Source organism: Acipenser ruthenus, chromosome 27 (assembly GCF_902713425.1).
Source record: "Acipenser ruthenus chromosome 27, fAciRut3.2 maternal haplotype, whole genome shotgun sequence".
In the NCBI taxonomy this organism is placed as follows: domain Eukaryota; kingdom Metazoa; phylum Chordata; class Actinopteri; order Acipenseriformes; family Acipenseridae; genus Acipenser; species Acipenser ruthenus.
The window spans coordinates 20,684,482-20,706,134 of NC_081215.1; the positions used below are offsets into that span (position 1 = coordinate 20,684,482).

General features: G+C 39.9%; 1 protein-coding gene across 2 annotated transcripts in view; it reads right to left on the reverse strand.

Annotated features, from left to right (window-relative positions):
• LOC117432194 (DENN domain-containing protein 2B-like) overlaps window positions 1–21,653 on the reverse strand; it is a 76,428-nt gene that overhangs the window by 31,282 nt on the left and 23,493 nt on the right. For both annotated transcript variants that reach the window (XM_034053756.3, XM_034053754.3), the window contains exons 2-4: window positions 20,434–20,538; window positions 2,760–3,998; window positions 390–535 (exon numbers count right to left, since the gene is read on the reverse strand). In XM_034053756.3, coding sequence (XP_033909647.3) covers window positions 390–535; window positions 2,760–3,998; window positions 20,434–20,507 — 1,459 coding nt within the window. In that variant the 5' untranslated portion in view covers window positions 20,508–20,538. The remainder of the gene's footprint in view (window positions 1–389; window positions 536–2,759; window positions 3,999–20,433; window positions 20,539–21,653) is intronic.

The window sequence follows — 21,653 nt, forward strand, 5'->3', positions numbered from 1 at the left end:
GGTGACACTTCTATGTTTCCAAAAGTGATGATTCACAGGCAGAACTAAAAAAAAAACACAGACTGGCAAATATATTTGAATACTTCCTATACTTTAATGTAACTTAAAAAAGTAGCCTATATAAGGAATTTCAATGGTTGTATGAGTTTTACAGAGCCTAGTTTATTTTATTTTGTTGTCCATTGTGTGTATGTGCTTTTATATTTATCGCTGTTGGCTGAAAAGTTCCACATACGGTAAATATGCAGTATTTCCCAGCATCTATTTAAAGCTATCAATGCACAAACACACTCAGTATAACAGCATCAGCTCTAGAGCCCTACTGACTACTGCTGTGTGCGGCCTGGGCATAAGTACAACTGAAAAATATCAGCATGGAGAATTCTTACCTACAATGTCTTCATAAGCATTCTCTTCTAAAGTGCTCTTGGAACTGAATCGGCTGCGGGTCTCTGGCGAGGCAGTACCATTCTTGGTCGGGGAGGGGGTGTGTGAGGACTGGAGGCTTGCAGCATCTTCAAACTCAAAGGATTTTCTAGTAAACACAAGTAACAAACCGTGCATCATTAAATAGTTTGCTCTTTCCACTTCTAATCAGCCAGGAGGTAGAAACGTTAAAAAAAAATGTTTTACAGCCCTGATTCATTTTTGACACCGATAGCTGGTCGATTACATTCTAGAGACCACCTTAGGAGATCAAAAACAAATCCTCAACATTTAACAGTGTGAGCTATTTCAGCTTGAAACAGTATGCTAATACTAACAGGCACCTCTGATTAGCATGTAGGGTGATGAGGCACATTGGCAGCGATGCGTGGGAAAGCTTGGATTGACACTGTCAGTGCAGTACCTTACCCATGCTCTGGATTCATACAATAGTGAAAACATAAGCTCCCTAAATTGGGCATTTCTGTTGATTAAATGAGAAGAGATTTCTTCCACTCACTAGACTAGATGCTAGCCCTAACCAAAGTACTAATTTCAGGCTTTCATCTAGGCAATAGAGACAGGGAGTAAACCCAAAACCTCAAAATACCGTCTAATCAAACATTATACTGGTCAGCCCTCTGTTTATTAAAATAAATAAATACATAATACGTTGGAAATTTAATTTCAAACTTCTTGCAATTTGTTTATGTTCCTTGGTTGACTTATCATAATTCTAAGTCAGCAACAATTGTAGCAATACGTTTTTGCAGTTTTAATTATCCAAGATACTGCAGTTGAAAATACTGTTTGTTGCCATCTTTTTCCACCAGTTTATAAAACATTCCTCTCTGGATTTGAAATTAATGGTTTTCCACAAAGCTATTTGGAACTTGTTGAAAAGACTATATGAAATTTAGAATGTTTTACAGCTTTGGAAAGGAATCGGCGGCTTCCATTCAGAAAAGTCTGTCTGTTTTGAATTATACAATAGTTCAACTGGATTGTATTATAGGGTTTATACCTTCGGTTTTACTTTTGACTATATTCTTGTTGTAAAATGAAAGGACTTTCTTTACAGCACCATTATTTTCCTTCCTGTCATTGTAGTTGACTTGTTACAGTGCAAGCCACCTTTTCATCATGTCAACAGGGAGGCGGGGACATGAAAGCATATAGGGGGCGCCCACACCAGCGCAGGCAGAGGCAAGTGAGACAAGCAGCTGTGTGAATGTGCTGCTATGAGTGTGCAAGACTGTTTGTTGTTTTTGGTGTGGCCCAGGGAATAATCGTCCCAATAAACCGTGGATTCGAGTACCTGATAATTCTGTATTTTTTCTTCATTCAAATTCTGTTTTCAAATTAAAGCTGAATCCAGGCAAAATTAACACTGCACAATCAGAGTTACAGTGAAATATAATATTGTGGACTAGGGATGGGTCTGTAATTGTAGGAATATATTATGCACCTCTTTAGAAAATGAATGTGCATCACCAGCTCTGGTGTATATTTTGGAGCGGTTTTATTCTGAACATTGCGGTATGTACTTAAAATAAGAAAACACAAAAGTCACATGCAGAATAAACATAATAAATATAACGAATAGTAAAAAGTAAACCCTGACCTGTGTCCTTTACCCTTTGCTATATTCTCAGGCCACTTCTGATGTGCAAAACCAGCAAAACTTAATAAATAATCTTCTGTCATAAGAAGTCTCAGCAGACATAGAAAGAATTCACTCTTGATTTGAAAAATAAACATTTGACTGCATTAATTTAGCTTAATTTGCCACTTCATCATTCTTGGAGCACGTATCAGTGACTCACATAGGACTAGATAAATGGTCTCGGGGCCGTAGAATTTACCAAACAACCGAACACTTTATAGCATTACTGGGTATGAGTCCAATGTAAACTGAATGGAACTTACATGAAGACATGCATCATTAACCAGCATTATTTGAAAGCATCTTCAAAACATTTTTCTGCAATTTCCTTAGTTAATGCACACACCCCACCACCTTTTTTTAATAAAAGGGCAAAATATCGTGCTGCTTAATGGCAGCAGTAAATAAGACAAACATACAATACAGTAAACCCAGCTTACATATTTACCTGCTAATGCTAACCACAATGCATTGTGCTCCAGACATGACCCTGCCAAATGAAGACCCTGAAGAGACTTGTGAAATGTAGATATAATAATTGTCTTTCTATTTTTCATTAAAGACCATATAACTTTAAGAAACATATATAGAATTGCAAGTTATTTCATTAATTGACTACAAAACAGCTCTCTTGGGCTGCAAAATGAAGACATTCAAAGACTCTTACCTGTTCTGTACCTTCCTGTGGAAGATGCTCTCTTTCTTCTGTCTCCTGGTGACAGGTGGTGCTGGCGTTGATGGAAGTGGTGGAGGGGATGCAGAGGCTGGGGTGGGAGATAGTCCATTGCTAGGCGTGCTTTTGTGGTTGCTGTCAGCTTCGTACTCAAAGGTGCGTTTGGGTTTGGGTACAGGGTTTACTGAAGTGTTGTCAGGATTTTCGGGAAGCAGTTCAGGACAATAGGAGCTTTCAGAACTCACACTGAACCTTTGCTTCATTTTAGAAACCTTGTCAGTCCCGGGGGTAGAATCTGGTTCCGTTACCACAGAGCTGAAGCTGCCCCTTTTGCTGTTGCACACGCTTCCGGCATCATCTGGGGAGCCTATAGTGAAGGACTTCTTTCGCACCTTGTCCGTTCCATAGCAATTGCTGAGGAACTGAGGAGGACCCCGACTGGGGCTGTCCTTCAGTGCCTGCTCGATTTTCTGTATCCTGTTCAGTACAGCTGAAGTCTCCTTCCTTGAGTTTGAGCGGAGGAAAGCACTCGCCGGCTCGATCTTGCTCAGTCTCTTTTCGAACCTGGGGAGAGGCTCTTTATCCAAGGCCTCCTCTTCTTCAGTCTCAGGGTAAGAGCACTCGGAGAATGTTCTGCTCATTTTCCTGATTCCCTTGAAGTCAAAGGTCTTCTCGCTGCAAGGGGAGGGCAGCAGGCTCGGACAAACCTCGCTGCCAACTCTATCTCCAAGCAGTCTCTTGTCCAGACAGAGGCTCATCCTAGCAGGAGTTGCTTTCCTGCACTCCCATTCAGAAATTTTCTTCCGGATGCCCAGGGACTGAGAACAAACACTGCTCCTGCTCAGGGAGAGACTCCTGTGGTTTGAGGCAGGTCCCAAGGACAGCGTGCTCCAGCCAAGCTGGTTGCTGCTTACTCCATCACTGGCCAGGTCCTCCTGATGGTTCTCTTTCTGGTCCTTGCCTCCTCCCAGAGGTTTATAAAGTGATAGCTTTGTGTCCAGGCAGCCAATGCTGACAGATTTCAGGAGTCTGTTTTGGGAGTCGATGTCGGAGGGCAATGTGAAGCCACTCCTCAGGGTCGAGGCTCTGTTGCTCCAGTTCTTGAGACTTAGAAGCTTAGAGTCTGACGCCTTGGCATACCTTCCCTTCCGGCAGGGCTCGTCACTATCGCTCAGAGGGTGTGCAGGACTTTTCACCGGGGAAGAAATAGGGGGTGGAGACGCTGACTGGCACCTGGAGTGAGAAGGAAAAAAAATAATAACTTGATAGTACCGTTTGAAATTAAACTGGTTCTTAAACATTAGGTCTAAAAAAAAAATAATGCAACAGGGAGTACTGTGCAAACATTGCTAACACTGATCCCAAACATTATGAATTCTACAATGGATGAAGGTACGCAGCAAGCCAATGCTGGTACATTACACACCTTTTGAAGCACACCGACTGACTTCTTTACAGCTGTAAGAAATCCTGCTGAATTTACGGTAACACAACAAAGTTTTAAGAAACGCATGCAAAAACACTTCATTTTAGATGGAAAACGCAAGGCCAATTTTATAAAACAGCCTGTGGAAACTACTAATCTGACAAGCTGTTGGGTTTCCTTGTACTTTAGGTCACCATAAACAGAAAAGTACAGTATAATATGCCTGTTTTTATTAATGTATTGCAATTACAATTAGCTGAATATGAATATCTAAACACAGTACAATACCTTCAATTGACTAATCCAACTCCAGGCTGCATTCCTTGACTTCCTTAGCAGTACTATACCGGTATTCTTTTTCTTTCAAGCTGGGAAGCAGAGTGAATTACTTCACTGTCTGTGTCACCGTATAACCTGAAGCCATGTCAGAAACTGCACTAGGGCTTTTTCTCACGTTTACGAGGCAGGTTACCTAATGTCCTGTTGTTAATTTCAACCTGACGTAGCGTTCCAACCACTGCACAGGACACTGCTGATCTCATCTAAGCTTCATGCCTCTCTCACCTAAAAATGCTTTAAAAAAAGGACAGGCAAGTTCTCAACACCGCCTGTTTTCAGTGCTGAGAAGCGGAGCAATGTTGTGAAATCTAAGCCACAGGATCACTGACTCATGACACTCTGACGTTACAATTAGGTGCAGTTCGGGAAACGAACAAAAACTGGAATGAAACACAGGCAGTGATTCAGTGGACAGGTTGAGGCAAATAATACTCCTCCTATAGTACACTCTTTCAAATACCCACTTCCCTTTTAAATGGAAATAGTTTGGTTACTTGTGAATATCTTTCCAGTCTTGACTGACAGTCTGCACCACATTAATCAATGTTCTGTACCCACTACATGTGACTCCAATGATTGGTCTTACAGCAGAGGTCCACAGACCTTGCCACTTATGTGAGCATTTTCATTTACTGTACAAAACACAACATCAGCTTTTTTTTATTCACAGCCAGTCAGTCAGTCGTATATTTCACCATGGAAATTGAACTCTATTTAAAAAAAAAGTATATATATATATATATATATATATATATATTGTAACCCGGTTGGTATTAGTTACGTAATGTGTAGGATAGCCAGAAGGTGTAGAACAGGGTGAACAGATGGACGCCACACAGGAAATGCAAAACTACAGTAACTTTTATTGTGCTGCTGCTCTTTCTGCGTTATCCACAACACATTACGTAACTAATACCAACCGGGTTACACTTGGTGGCAGCGGTGGGATTGCCAAAACTGCAGGATTCAACTACAGTACCCACCTGACCGTAGAACACCATTGAACATGGCAAACATGGACGTCTTGCTACAGACCATGATAAACATGGCCAGTGCGCAACAGGAAGCAAACCGGTTGCAGAATGAACAGATACATGAAGCAAGGGTAGAAAGAGTGGCTATTTTTCAACGGTTGGAACAAGTGGCTACAGCCCCTACTTCCTCTACTCCATCTGCAACCAATGCATCAATCAGGTCAACACATGTCCTGAACAAGATGACAAGCGGAGACGACATCGAGGCCTATCTCTTAGCCTTTGAGAGGACTGCAATACGAGAGGGCTGGTCACGTGATAAGTGGGCCGGAATTGTCGCACCTTTTCTGGTTGGAGAGGCCCAAAAAGCTTACTTTGACCTGGCTCAAGAGGAAGCTGACAGTTACGACGTACTCAAAGCTGAGATCTTAGCCCGGGCTGGGATTACTACTGCTTTGAGAGCCCAAAAATATCACGCATGGAGCTACAAGATGTCACTACCGCCAAGATCGCAAATGTTTGATCTCATCCACTTAGCCAAGCGGTGGCTAAAACCAGATGAGAACAGCAGTCACCAGGTTATTGATCTCCTGGTGATGGATCGATATCTCAGAGCCCTTCCATCGCCTATGAGAAAGTGGGTGGGCCAAGGAGATCCAACTACACTGAATGAGTTTATCTCATTGGTGGAACGCCAACTAGCGGCCGAAGAGTTGGTGCGCACAACTGCGAACCCCAGTCCTAAAACTTCAACACCTGACCCGGTGGAAAGGAAGCAGCGCGTCTACTTCAAGACGGGTAAGCCCTCTACAAGGGGTAATGAAGAGCGGCATACAGTCGTGAAGGGACAAATGCAGGGGGCGGGGCGTGGTATAACATGTAAACGAGAGGGAGTTGATTACTCTTTTTACAAATGTTATAAATGTAATGCAATGGGTCACATTGCTAGGCACTGTCCGCAGACGGAAGAGCCTATGCAGTGCAATATGGGGCATCACTTTTGTGGTAGCATTGTAATACCAGGGAAGCTGGAAGGCAAAGCTCCCTATGTAGCAGAAGTAGGTATAAATGGAACCATAGTTAACGCTCTCATTGATACTGGTAGCTCATTAACGTTAGTAGCAGCAGATTTAATAGCTACAAACCAATTGGACAATAATTTCACCATAGGTATTACATGTATACATGGGGATGTGAAATGTTACCCCACCACTCTGGCTACTGTGTTATTTCAAGGGCAAGTGTACACTCTGAGAGTGGGTGTGGTGCGCAGTTTACCCCATCGTGTAATCCTTGGTAGAGATTATCCAGGATTCAAAGACCTGGTAACCATAAAGAGGGAATTGGCATGCCCAAAGCTAAAAGATACAGTAGGGAATACTACTGATGAGAGTCTAGCAACATTGTTTCCATTTAGCGATGCATCCTTGTTTGAAGGGCCACGGCCCCATAAAATTTATAAGAGTCGTCGACAAAGACGCCTAGAAAATTGGAAAGTGTCACTAGGTAGAAATGTATTGGTGGGAGAAGTTGGAAAAAGGGCGGGGAAAGGTGTAAGCACCCAGTGCTTCCCCAATGACATATTAGAGGAAACTGGTGAAGGGGTTGTGGAGATAAATGACGGTGGGGTAGATAATTGGTATGATACATTTTCTCCTTCAACCAGGAATTTTGGGCGGGATCAAGCGCAGGATCCCACGCTAATAAACATTAGAGAGAAAGTGGTTTCTATTAATGATGTGCCCGTGGAGAATGTAACTGTTAACCCACAAGAGCATTATCTCATTAAAAATGACTTGTTGTATAGGGTTACGGTAATTAATGGTAATCAAGTAGAACAGCTGTTGGTACCCAAGGCATATCGTTTACTAGTGTTAAAATTAGCACACAATCATTTGTTTGGTGCCCATTTGGGAAGTGAGAAAACATTACAACGTATAGTGCAAAGGTTCTATTGGCTAGGGATTAACAAAGAAGTAGAACGGTTTTGTAAATCATGTCCTGAATGTCAAAGAGCTAGCCCCAGACCTAGTTTCAGAGCTCCTCTACAGCCTATGCCTATTATAGAGGTACCCTTCGAAAGGATAGCTATGGATCTGGTAGGTCCGCTGAATAAATCAGCTAGGGGACATGAATATGTTCTGGTAATTTTAGATTACGCCACTAGATACCCTGAAGCGATTCCTTTACGGAATATGGCATCAAAAACCATTGCCAAAGAGTTAATCCAGGTATTTTCTAGGGTGGGAATCCCCAAAGAGATCCTGACGGATCAAGGGACCCCGTTCGTCAGTAAACTGATGAAAGATTTGTGTAAATTGCTGCAAATAAAGCCAATTAAAACATCTGTTTACCATCCACAAACGGATGGATTAGTAGAACGTTTTAATAAAACCCTTAAATCAATGTTAAGGAAGGTGATATCCAAGGATGGGAAAGACTGGGATTTACTGTTACCCTACTTAATGTTTGCAGTTAGAGAAGTACCCCAATCTTCCACAGGCTTCTCGCCATTTGAATTGTTGTATGGGCGTCAACCACGGGGAATATTAGACGTTACCAGGGAAACGTGGGAGGAGCAAAACAAAGTAGGTAAAAATATAGTGGACCACATTATCCAAATGCAGGACCGGATAGATAGGGTCACTCCCATTGTCACTAGTCACCTTAAACAGGCACAGAGGAAACAGGCAGTGCAGTATAACAAACTGGCTAAAGTTCGTCAGTTTAACCCTGGAGATAGAGTGATGGTGTTAGTCCCTACTCCAGAAAGTAAGCTCTTTACCCATTGGCAGGGACCTTATGAAATTATCGAGGCAGTGGGGCCAGTAAATTATAAGGTGCGCCAACATGATAAGCGTAAGAAGGAACAGCTATATCATGTTAATTTATTAAAGCCATGGGTAGATAGAGAAGCTTTAACAGTTGAAACTGGACAGGCAATTCGCAGTCCAGAGACACCCGTAGAAAATAATATGGAGAAAGGTGGTAAAGAGGGTCAAATAAACGTAGGACCGGACCTTGCAGAAAAACAGGTACAAGAAGTATGTAGAATGGTACAACGGCACAGTGAAGTGTTTTCCTTAACACCGGGCCGAACAAGTGTTATAGAGCATGACATTGTGACAGCCCCGGGTGTTAAAGTTAGAGTCAGACCATACCGCATACCGGAAGCAAAGAAAGCAGATGTTCTGAAAGAACTAGAGTTAATGAAAACCCTAGACGTAGTTGAAGAGTCGCATAGCCCATGGAGTAGCCCAATTGTCATGGTGGCTAAGCCCAATGGCACTTGGCGCTTTTGTAATGACTTCCGACAGTTAAACGCTGTATCAAAGTTTGATGCCTACCCCATGCCAAGGGTAGATGAGCTTATTGAGAGGCTAGGTAAGGCGAGGTATTTAACAACGTTGGACCTTACCAAAGGATATTGGCAAATCCCATTAACACCGGGTGCACGGGAGAAAACAGCTTTTTCCACACCGTGGGGATGGTACCAGTATAAGGTAATGCCTTTTGGGTTGCATGGCGCACCGGCATCGTTCCAACGCCTAATGGATAAAGTTCTAAGACCTCATTTAGAGTATGCCTCTGCGTATATTGATGACATTGTCGTGTTTACAGAGTCGTGGGAAGATCATTTAAAAAAGGTGGAAGCCGTTTTGGGTAGCTTAAGGGACGCAGGTTTAACAGCGAACCCTGAGAAGTGTTATGTAGGCTTGAAAGAAGCAAAGTATTTAGGGTATGTGGTAGGTGGTGGTATTATCAAACCTCAGGTCAGTAAGGTAGAAGCCATAAAGAGCTGGCCAACCCCGCAAACAAAAAAGCAAGTGAGGGCATTTTTAGGTTTGGCAGGGTATTACAGGAGGTTTGTACCAGAATTCTCAACCATTGCAGCACCACTAACTGATTTAACTAAAAAGTCAGCTTTGAATAAGGTTAACTGGACCACGGAGACGGAGGCAGCGTTCCGGGAGATCAGTAAAATATTGTGTAGTGAACCAGTATTAACGGTACCTGATTTTGCAAATAAATTTATCTTGCAGACAGATGCGTCTGAAATAGGACTAGGAGCAGTACTGTCGCAGATAAAGAATGGTGTAGAGCACCCAGTCATGTATTTAAGCAGGAAGCTCTTGCCTAGAGAGACTCGTTACGCAGTAGTGGAAAAGGAGTGCTTGGCTGTGAAGTGGGCAATTGAGTCCTTAAAGTACTATTTGTTAGGACGAGAATTCATCTTAGTCACTGATCACTCGCCGCTGAAATGGATGAAGGAAAATAAAGAACGGAATGCGAGAGTAACTAGATGGTTTCTAGCTTTACAGCCTTACAAGTTCACAATTGAACATCGTAGTGGTAAGCAGAATGCCAATGCTGATGGCCTCTCTAGAATACATTGTTGGGGTAGTAAGGTCGCTCGAACCGGTAGGTTAGAGCTGAGTGGGAGGATATGTAGAAGGAATGAGGTATACAGAGGGTACAATAAAGTAAATGAAGTAAAAAGAACGGTTGTACCAAAACGAAAACGCTGTATAAATGGGATGTATTAAGAAGAATGTGTTGCTGGTTGTTTTTAAATCCCGTTGTGAGAAGTAAGGGATAGAGTGAACTACAGAACCCATAATCATTAGCGTGACCAGTCAATGCATACTGGGTAATTAGCGCAGGTTTAAATTGACCGGTGAAGCTAATGAGAGGGGGGTCGTAGGAACGGTGGAGAGTTCCGTGTTGATTGTAGAGACGGCGAAAGTCTACAATATTAAAATTGTTGAAGTAGTTGGAGACGGCGTACGGTGGAAGATTTAAATTGAACAACGAAGCACAGTTCAGTTTATGAAGAAGGAAAGCTGTAAGCTTTCTTTTATTAACCTGAAGAGGCACTTCGGATTTATAAAAACAACCAGCAATTGAAACGTCTTTTTAAGTTGGACGAAGTACAGAGGCTTAAAGGAAGGGTATGTAAACCCAGGTTTTTGCATTGTTATTCATTCGCTGTTACCAGACAGACGGCCTGTGTTAATGTGTACAGGGAACTGGCGTTCTTTGTGGGACTGACTGATTGTTAAGATTCTTGCGGTGCACTAACAACACCGAGGACGCTGCTGGGAAGTACCACACTGCTTGTGCACACAGAAAGTGCGCGTCTGTTCTTGTGGGACGTGAAGTAACAGCGTGTTTAATTCTTTTTACTCAACGGAGTGGATTTACAATGCATATAAGTCAGTGACTGTTAAATCTCTGAGCTACGGGGAACAAAGGCTGAGGGAGCAGAGATTGGCGCACACGGTGTACAGTGGAAGAAAAAACACCGTGTGCTTTATTTGAAGTACTGTTTTATTAGTTGTTAGGATTGGTCTCTGGACGGTATACTTTTTAACTTTAAGACCTGCAGCATATAAAGGACTTCCACCAAGTACCAGGAGGGGCAGTCGTGTCCACCCTGCAGTACAGGACCTCTGTAACCCAGGAGCAGCAGAGCTGAACCAACGTACTCGCTGGAGGAGGGGTGGCCTGTCTGTGCACTGCCTCTAGAGGGGACTGGAGGAACTGTATGCAACGCAGGAATAAAGTAACTGTGGTTTATAAGGGTTGGGAGTGCCCACTAGAAAGCTGAACCTACTCACCTTGCAGTTCCACGCCAGGAGGTTTAAGTGGATGGTGAGCGACGGACCTGAGACAATCCTGAACTTTATTACGTGTATGATTTACTCCCTCAAGACTACAGGGACACTCTATGTTGTGTTGTGGATAACGCAGAAAGAGCAGCAGCACAATAAAAGTTACTGTAGTTTTGCATTTCCTGTGTGGCGTCCATCTGTTCACCCTGTTCTACACCTTCTGGCTATCCTACACATTACGTAACTAATACCAACCGGTTACAATATATATATATATATATTATATATATATATATATATATATATATATATATATATATATATATATATATATATATATATATATATATATATATATACACACAGTAAAATTATAAGAAACTAAGTCATATAGACAAACATACACTAATGAAGGCACTGGCTGAAATGTTTGTCTGCTTGAATTTTAAAACTCCATATCATTTTCTGTTGCCTTTTAAAAATGCAAACAGTAATAACCACTCCTGATCATATTCGAAAACTATTATATTTTAAATAATAACAAATGGTTGTACTGTATGTCATCACAATCACACACACAAACATACTGTCCTTACCTTGTAACTTAGTGCACCTCATCTTTACTAGGTACTGCACACAGCTTTCTCCACATTTAGGACTTGGCAGATCTAGGCTCAAGTCCAATAACTACACAGTTAATTACATATGTCAAAACTGTAATCAACTAGCCAGCAGCATATGGCCTATACTCTGATAATTAAAAAAAAAAAATTGTAGACAGATTATTTCAATGCTTATGTAAAACAATTCTAATGAAAATTTCATATGACTAGTTTATCTACAGTAGTAGCACATTTTAAGAGCGTTGATAGCAATTTAGATTCCTGAATTTTCACCAACACAAACACTCTTGTTCGCACAGTTTTGTTCTTGATAAATTTACATTTGGTTCAACATAATCAGCATGACCTCCATAAGGACTGTAAAGTTTATTCAAGCAACAGAAGTTGGAGTGACTTGTGTAATTTATTAACTTTAAGTTATGCTTGATTCCGGAATGAGGACAATGAACCGCATTTTTTCCGAAACCAATCATTCAAGCCATCTGCTTAATTATCCTCTGCATGTAGAAGGTTCTGGTATTCCTGCTTTCCCTGTGTTTCAATGAAGTACCTTTGCAACGGCCCCTGCTGGGGGTCTGTGGCACTGCTGCCAACCTTCCTTAGAGGTGGCTGATGTTCAGACCTCAGCTCTAGAGCTGCTTTATGGGAACAAAGCTGGGCCTGGGGTCAAATCAAAGTCACTAAGCACGTAACAAACCCTTTGCCACTGTCCTGCAAAAAAATAATTTCAATTAACCTAAATAATTTTATAAAGTGCTTTCAACACGCAAGCATGCAAGACAAAACCAGCAGTTAAAGATGTCCCTGCATGTTATACTGCAGCACAAGACTGAACAAATTACAAGCCCCGGGAATTTTAGCTTTTACAATACCTGACTTTCAGTTTCATGTATCTGTTTCCCACGCTGATGCACTCTTATGGAAAAAATAAATGAAGTTCAACTGCGTGAATTCAAATCAAAGCTGAACTAAACATCTGGTTCTCTATCTGATTGCCAATACAGACTGACATACTAAGTCAACAATGTTGATGCAAGAGATGACGCCTACTCGCATTTTTATTTGCCTATATTGTTACTCATTGCTTTTTCATCACAGAGCTTGTGTCAGACATTCACCTCCCTGAGTGTTTCATCATCACAAAAAGAAAAGTAAAATAATGCACTCACCCCAGTACAGAAACGTAATTTTGCAAAACAAGTCTCAACAGCAGCACAGGTGTCATTAAATATATGATATAATAAGAAGTATTTGCCGTACCATGAGAGATGGGATTCAGTTCAATACATTTGTAGAGGGCACCAAGGCCACTAAACTTAAGTCAAGCCCAAAGTGTAGCGTGTGTAATTTTGCTTAGGATTCATATTATTGGCTACAGAAAGAAACAACATAGTTTAACTTAATAATAACTATTTATTTATTCAGAAAATGCTGGGGTTTTTTTGTCAACCAGCAGCCTAGACAGGGCTCCAGACTAACTTTTTTTCCTTAGGAGCCAATGGCCAAAAAAAAATTGGTCGCCAAATCCAATTGTTGGGTGACACTTTAGGAGCAAGTTGGTTGCTACCATATTCAACTGCTTAAATCTTTTTAAGACACTAAAGTGATGCTAAAACAGTAACTTATGTTAGTAGTCACTTGTTTGTTGCCTCATTCTGTTAAACAGGTAATCTATGCAGTTGGTGACTGCAATGAACTCGGCATTTTATATTTGAGATATTTTGCAAGTGTTGTGTGTTGCATACTCAGTATAGTGGAGTCCTGGTCTGAGAGCATATCACACAGCCAGCTCTTGTTTTTTTTACTGTACATGTAACCATTTATAGCTTCAGTAAAAAACACGTTTCAGTGAGTTAGTTCTGTTATTTACAATATTAAACACAGCAAACACAGTATCATATAGATATTTCTATTATCACAATCTGAAAGCTAAGTTTAATGAATGGCAGTTTTACTATTGCAATCAAGTAAGCTGCAGAACATTTCATTTCATTTGCTAAATGTGTTTTTATTCAGGAGTACACTTCCTAATTACAGTCCCAAGTATTTATATGCGTTCTACTTAAGTACAAAACCCACATTACATTTACTGTTATGGTAACATCTTAAATTACTCTGCCTGCTTCTTTGTAACCGAATATATCTGGGATAGATGCTAAAGAAGATGAAACAAGCGATAAAATCTGTTCATGTTAACTTCAAACTTTATTTAGCCACCCTACGATTTGAGTATGGGAAAGTCAACACTGGTTTAGGAGTTCACAAAGATAACTTTTTCAGCTTGATACGGTAACCTTTTCACTTCCGTTTTTATTTTTTGTTAATTATTGACCTTTCGCTGCATTTCAGCCCTTCATTGTAATTCTTTATTAAGTTTTCAAGGCATTTTGTTAACGGCACGTGTGTTTTTATTGTTTTTCGTTCTTGTTCTAAATTTTTTGAATGCAACGTTTCACTTTAAGTTTAAACATACTCACATAAGTTTGGTCACCATCACAACTGCTGCATGAACCTGGGGTTACCAGATTGTGCTGGTGTTAGTACAGCTTTTCTGGAATTCCAGGCATTTGTGTTGAATCAGTTTAAAACATGTGATATGCAAGTTTTTTTTTTTCCTATACAGACCGATGTCCTCACACTTTCATAAATACTGATAAGTATTGTGTAAGGAATTGGTGCAACGTAACCATGTAATCCTGCTATTGTTTGGGTCTAAACAATTCCTAGTACAGGCTTCTCTAGTTGCTGTAGCCATAATGGCTGTGAATAGACATACATTTTGAGGAGCATTGCGGCAAATGATGAGGGCACCCGCTGCAATTGCGTTATGGCCGGCATTATATTCGAGCCCTGCTATTGGCAATATTATATTGTCTTCAACTAGCTACAAGTACCTTTATAATCTAAAGTAAAGCTGAAGACAACCGTCCTGGCAAATGCCTACAGTATGTCGACATCAGATAACATATAAAAAGAGACAGAAATTAAACAACTCTGAGTAATATAAACAGTATGGTCCATAATCCATGTGGAATTTATAATGAACTAAACAGCGACTCCATGGGACCAACAGTAGCTGGACAAGCCCTAATGGCGTCCATGCTTCATTCACTGCGCACATGAAAGTTTACTGACATCATCCTATATAACTTTACATAAGGTCCATTTCCAATAAGCTGTGGTTGCGTTTTATAAAATTAAATTACGCACAATTGGAAACACGTGCAATATGGGTTGATGGTGCATTAAAAGCAAAAAGAGCAAAGAGGATACAATCATTTTAACGTGAGAGAAAATAGTAACAGGCTGGGTTTTTAATGACTGTACAGTTCTCTGGCCCTGCATTGAAACCAGTTGGAACCTGAACTCCACGAGGCACAGACAGCACTGGCTAACACGGAAGGAATGGATTTATTAAGAAGTCCAGTGGCATCCACAGATCTGCTCTTAATTCATGAAAGGCCAATCAATGCTAACATTACAAAAGTCCAAAGATAAGTGAAAAGCATAGGCTGCTGTTTTATGTGGCTTGTTTTACTTGAACATTTAGGTGGTGTACTTTAAAAATCAAAAGGCAATTTTCCAGGCAAATGTAGCTTTTTATACATTACTGTACAGTGTGCAGTAGACACATTCTGTTATATTTATCCAGCACATATTTTGTAGTTTTATCTGCATTCCAAAATAAAAGTACAACTCGCCATAAAGACCGTTTATATAAGTACATATCATGTCTCCTATGTCAGATATTACAAACTTGTTACATGAAACAGCCATAACTCACACTTTAAATTCTGCAGTATCGGTATGGTACAAAAGAAGAAGAGGAAAAGAAAAGGCCAGGGCCAACTCTGTAATCATTAGCATCTGCATGTTAAGGATAAAATAATACAGTTCTGTCCAGCACCAAATAGATTTAACATGTATATCCAATCATAACATTCGCAGTGTGTTTAATTTAATTTAGAAGCAGAGTTCATATACTTTGGCTGGTGGTGGGGTGGTTTTGCTTAAATGTAAAAATCAAAGGAAAATCAGCTGCAGAGAAAACTGTTTCTGTAGGTTCTTTAGGTATTTTTGCAATAGCATGTGAGATTCAACAAGACCAAGTACATTGCTCTGTAGGTCTGGATTCTGTGTGGGAACAAACCCCACAACCCCATTGTCACCCAGGCCCCAATCAGACAAACACAAGGAGTGGAGGTCAGTTTTAATTATTTAAATTATTAAACAGTAGTAACATCATTTATATAAAAGCTTTATAAATGCTTGTGACGTTCCTGGATTAGAAGGGCTTTTTACAGGTGAGCAACTAGTTAAAAACTGTTTAACATGTGCTATTTGGTTACCAAGTTTAACTTAGGCTCACTGAAGCTGATTAGCTCTGTTTATGCAAGGAAGCAAGCCAAACAGACCAAAAGTCCAGTTTCATATAGCTCAGCGCCATTCCTGTACACAAGAACAGGTACATCTGAATAATAAACTGTACAGTATGCAGCAATTATGTTTGACTAAGCCGCTCATTGTCTGTAATAGCTCATGAAACAGCCCTATGGAATGGTCTGGACACTGAATAAAATATATTCAGCCTTGATAACAACATTTTGCATTTGGGCTTTCTAGATTCTAAAATTCATGTTTTCATTGTTGTGGTACATGCTGTACTTGAAATAAGGTTCTGATTTTTTTTATTGGGTCATGTTTGACATTCAATATTTACTTTAACCTGCACAGACCGAGGATATGAATTCATTTGTGTTGGCTTGCCATTATAAAGCAGTCATGTAAAGAGAGAGAGAGAAAAAACATGAAAATCCCAAGTGTAGAAGGCCACAGTCTGTCAGAAAGGAGAAAAATATGAATTCCTCTGCAAGCTGTGTTGTTTCTAACAGAAGATGAAGAAGATACATTAAATGTATTAGTTTAGCTGTTTTTAAATGTCAACGGGGCATTCTTTGGTAAATGGCTGTAACATTGTGGTAACATTATGCTGCGCAATCGTATTTTTTACCTACTGCATATCAATTCATTTTTTCTACTAGCTTCTGAATATATCATTTATTCCTTGAACAACTAACATTATAAGCAAAAAGTACAGTACCAAATAAACCCTTATATTAAATACTAACCAATGAGGTATAGTAAATGCGATACACCACAGGCACATTTATTTCAGAACTGAGTGTTGGCTATACCATGGTAAGCTTTGGGGAGTCTTCCTTTAGCAGACTAATTAATAGCAGACTAAAGTAATAGGCTATGGGGTTGCCTCCTAACTAGGATGATGGTAAAGCAATAAGTACTTTGTTGTACATTATGGAAAAACAATGCTTTCTAAAAAATGTATTTATTTTAAGTGTGTATATGTGATGTCTCTAAAATGTTCTTCATATGAATACCCGCAACGTACCACTGATGTTTCACCAAATATGCAGAAATATCTGTCCCTGAAGTTGATGAGAAAAAAGCTAGTATGTGTTGTAGACAGTGCTCTCTTCCTATAATAAAATAACTGACAAAAATGAAATATTGGGTTATTGCATAGTTACATTATACGGTACAGTACATGTACTATACACCGTGCTAAACTAGAACAGCTGAATTCAGAATTGTTGTATCGTTATAGTTGAATAGCTTGGCAAGACGTTACTTTGTTAACGTTTCCCTTGTGAGACCAGGTTGTAACAGCACAGAAGGTAGTCTCAGTAGGTGAATATACTATACAGTATGTATACATACAGATAAAAACATGAAACACACTTTAGCACACAGAATAATATATTAACTTTACCCCCGTCCGCCCCCCTCCCCCCAAAAAAAAGAAAGAAAAAAGAACACTGGGCCAGTACAAGCAAATCAGCGAGATATCAAACGTTTGGCTGGAGCTGGAACGGGCCACACATACACTGCAGAGAGTGCCAATCAAAGCCATGCTTCTGCAGAGGTTTGTGGGCATGTCAGCCCCTGGCCACTTCCTGTTTGCAGACTCATATAACAGACTGGGAGGAAGAGATTCCAGTTGCAGAGATCAAAGACAACTTCAAAAGAGGCCCAATTAACACACCCGCAAATGTACCATTCCGCCCTGAGAAAGGGTCTTCCAGCCACAGTGACGGTACAAGAGCTGAACCCAGGCCTCTGAACTCTAGGAAGTCATTTTATTCTTTACAGTGATGGGCATCCTGTTTTAGTCCTTTTAAGAGCAACATTTGTTATTGAGGGTTTTCACCCACGTGACCCCAGCGCCATTCTGGCGGTCAAAACAGCGATGGCAGCTAATGCAAATTTGGTATCTTCCACACTACAGTGCGAGTTATTTGCCACAGAACACACTTTTCACCTCCAGTCTCAGGAATTGAAAAGATATAGAGATAAGTGCCAGATTCTAGGAGTTTGTGATCCCTATTGTGCACCGCCGGTGCTTTTTACAGCACTTAAAGAGAGCCATGAACTCCCCGACCTCGACTTGGGAGCTATCTGGATCCATTTAGTTGAGAACCTACACAGCCTCCCAGATGAAGGCATATAAAAGTACAGATATTTATATGTGCTTCATCTCAGGATGGGTAAACAACCCGATTGTCTGGCCTTTAGACAAGAAGAAGTTAAATGTTATCAAGGCCAAGGTAGGGAATGTTATTGTTAGGAACACGACTGTATCGCAAGCTCAAACAACACGACAAAACACGATTTTTACCTAACAAAACAAGTAAACAGTATAGCTAATAATTAATGACTATGCTGATTCACATTTAAATCCACAGATTAATTATAATTATTATTATTATTATTATTAGTAGCAGTAGTATTACTATTATTATTAGCGTCCCACACTTAAAATACATTTTTGATGTAGAAATGTATGTGTATGAAACATTTCAATACAATTTAATTGATTAAATCTATTTACATTATTATTGTTATTATTATTATTATTATTGTACCACTGCGCTTAGTAAATTGTAATTCACAATGCAGTGCTTTTAGGATTCTGTTGTACAGTATATCACTTTGCTAGTGTGTAAGTTGGAACATCTGTGGGAATTGCTCCTTCAACAACCTACCCTTCCAGATTTAAGATGCTTTTACAACCCTACACAAGTAACAGTAATTCTCTCCACAGGATAAAAGGAACAGGGTAGGAGATAGTTGAAGAAACACATTTCAGCCAGGTTACTCTGATCCAAATACAGCTAACTACTATAGAACACTTTCTATGTATGAAGAACAAAAAAGCAATCAGAATTCTTAAACACAGAAAGGTTCTCCACCACGGTCATGGCTCTACCACAATCTTGGTGATTCTACGCTCAAGCTAAATAACACTAACACAAAACAGACTCAGCTTTTCCTCTGCCTATCTGTGCTTATGTTAAGAAAACTTAACTCAAATCACTTCAAAGCTGAATGTTTCCTTATTCACTGCAGAAGCATCCTTTCAGTCTCCCAGACAGACACTTATTGACCATAAAGTGTAGAGGTTAAAACCTTTGACCCCAACTCTAATTAATCACCAAAGACAATTTAAGGGGGGGGGGGGGGGGGGTTGTAATGTGCATTTTCATTCTTTTTTGGTTAACCCCTTTAAGTTTATTGCTCAAGGAAAGTGTAGTAAAGTACTGTACTAGACAAGCAAAGATACTAGACTAGAAAGGGAAGGAATTTAATGGACCCTGTGTGAAATTCAAGTACTATAGTACATGTATATATATATATATATATATATATATATATATATATTTCTCTATCTGATACCCCCCATGAGTACTAACTCCAATACCACGTTCACTTTATCTCTGAGCCACAGCTATAAAGACTCGGAAAAAAATCTGAACATTAAAAACTTCCAATAATTCAATTTTAATTTGCTCCTATTTTTTCTTCCTGAGCACAAGGCAGTATGGTCTTTCATTTGCAACTGCAATCAAGCAAAACGATATGAAAATGACAACACTCAATTCCGACCTGCCACTGCTATGAGCTCTGCAGGCAATGTACTTGGTGTATGTACAGAGACTAAGCACTGACAGCCCTGGAAAGGAGCATTTATTGGGCCATGATCACATGCTTTATATGTGAATCTTTCACTGACCTGAATTTCACACTGTAACCATGGTCCACATTGAGAACACAGTAAAAACAAAATACCTCATGGAAATCCCAAACAAATCCTAAAACCAAAAACTGTCTCATGATCAGGTTAATAACAAGATCAACAAAGCTGACAGATACAGCACGGTAGTTGAAAGTATACAAAAAGTATACAGTATTGAATGCCAAATATGTGGTTATTCATGCACGTGCTTATCCCCAGATTCTTATGAACTGTTCGGTAAATGCACATATTCTCTAGCCCACGGCATAAATTCTCAGAAACAACTGTTTTCCTTCCAAATATGTTATAACAGTATTTCAATGACATATTACTTTAAACGGCCAGTAATGATTTGAATCATTTTAGATTTACTGCTAATATGTGATCAGATTTAAATAGGTCTTTACACCAAAATACAATGTAAAATAGATAAATAAATAAATAAATAAATAAATAAATAAATAAATAAATAAATAAATGGAACACATTGCATTTTGGTGTGGAGGCCTTACCAGCCTTACAGTACATATTAAAAGAGCCCCTCCTGTATTGCAGATCTTCGTTAGCATCTCCCTCACTGATCACCCATCACTAACCTGTCTGGGATGTCCCGGGGTGCTTTATTCCCTCCTGCTCGGTGAGACGCTTTGGCATTCTTGTTGGCAGTCATTGTCACCTCTGCCCTCAGCACCCCTGGTCACCTGGAAAAATGAGCGTACAACTGATTGTAATGAACTAACTTTTCACTGTCTCTTGACACTGTTCAGTCAGTACTTGTCTTGCTAGCCCCCTCAACACAACCATCTAGAGGAGTGCGGGGGAGATGTCTCAATAAAATAGAGAAAAAAACGTGGTGTATCTTCTAACAAAAATATAGTAACAGCAGCCAAATGTATAACAGTCGTTACAGTACATTCACAATGGGACATACAGTACTGTACAAGGTAGTTTGAGAGACAACCTTTTCTGACATAAATATTTTAATTAAAAGCCTGCTCTTGTCTTTTTACATTTAAGTTACGACATTTAAATGATAAACAAGGCTGACATCAAGGTGTGCACTATCGAAACAGTATCAGATTTAATTAGCAAAAGCCTCTAAAATTGCATGCACATACAGTATTTAATGTATAACACCAGCTAATATACATAACAGCAGTATTTACATACTCCATCGTTTACATCCTCACTTGTGGCTGTGGGACTTTGCTTCAACATTGTGCTAACTTGTTGATTTGATACGTCCAGAGCCTTGTTTCAGCCAGGTATTTAATTGCTTGATTGAGCGCAGGTGTTCAGTTAAGTACCGAAGGTCCTTGGAATAAGTTCCTGGTTTGGAATGGACTGAAAGAGCCAAACTGTACAGTATCTAGATCAATAAAGTAGGGTCAAAGGGAATATGCTTTAGATACAAAAGTACACTAACGAGACACACATGCCCTGTTGGATACTGTATTAGTTTCCACAAAGGGCCCTATTTACAGAAAGTCTTTTTTTTGTTTTAATATAATCTACTGTAGTACATCCAATTAACTAACAGTAAATACTGTAGCACTAAAAATGAATAAATGATGCACGCTGTGAAACCTACAGTACAGTGGCATTGTTAAACATGCTGCTGCTTAAAATGACTACTAATGAATAAAAAATACATATTATTCATTTTAAACAATAGAGGAGGGAGATGCATATTTTCTATATAATAGGAGGAAGCCACCTTTCCAGTAAGTGCAGAATGCTTGTGCGTCTCCTACACTGTTTGGAAGCAGCTGCCAAGATTAACAGAGACTGGGACAGTCTCCTGGCTCATTACAGG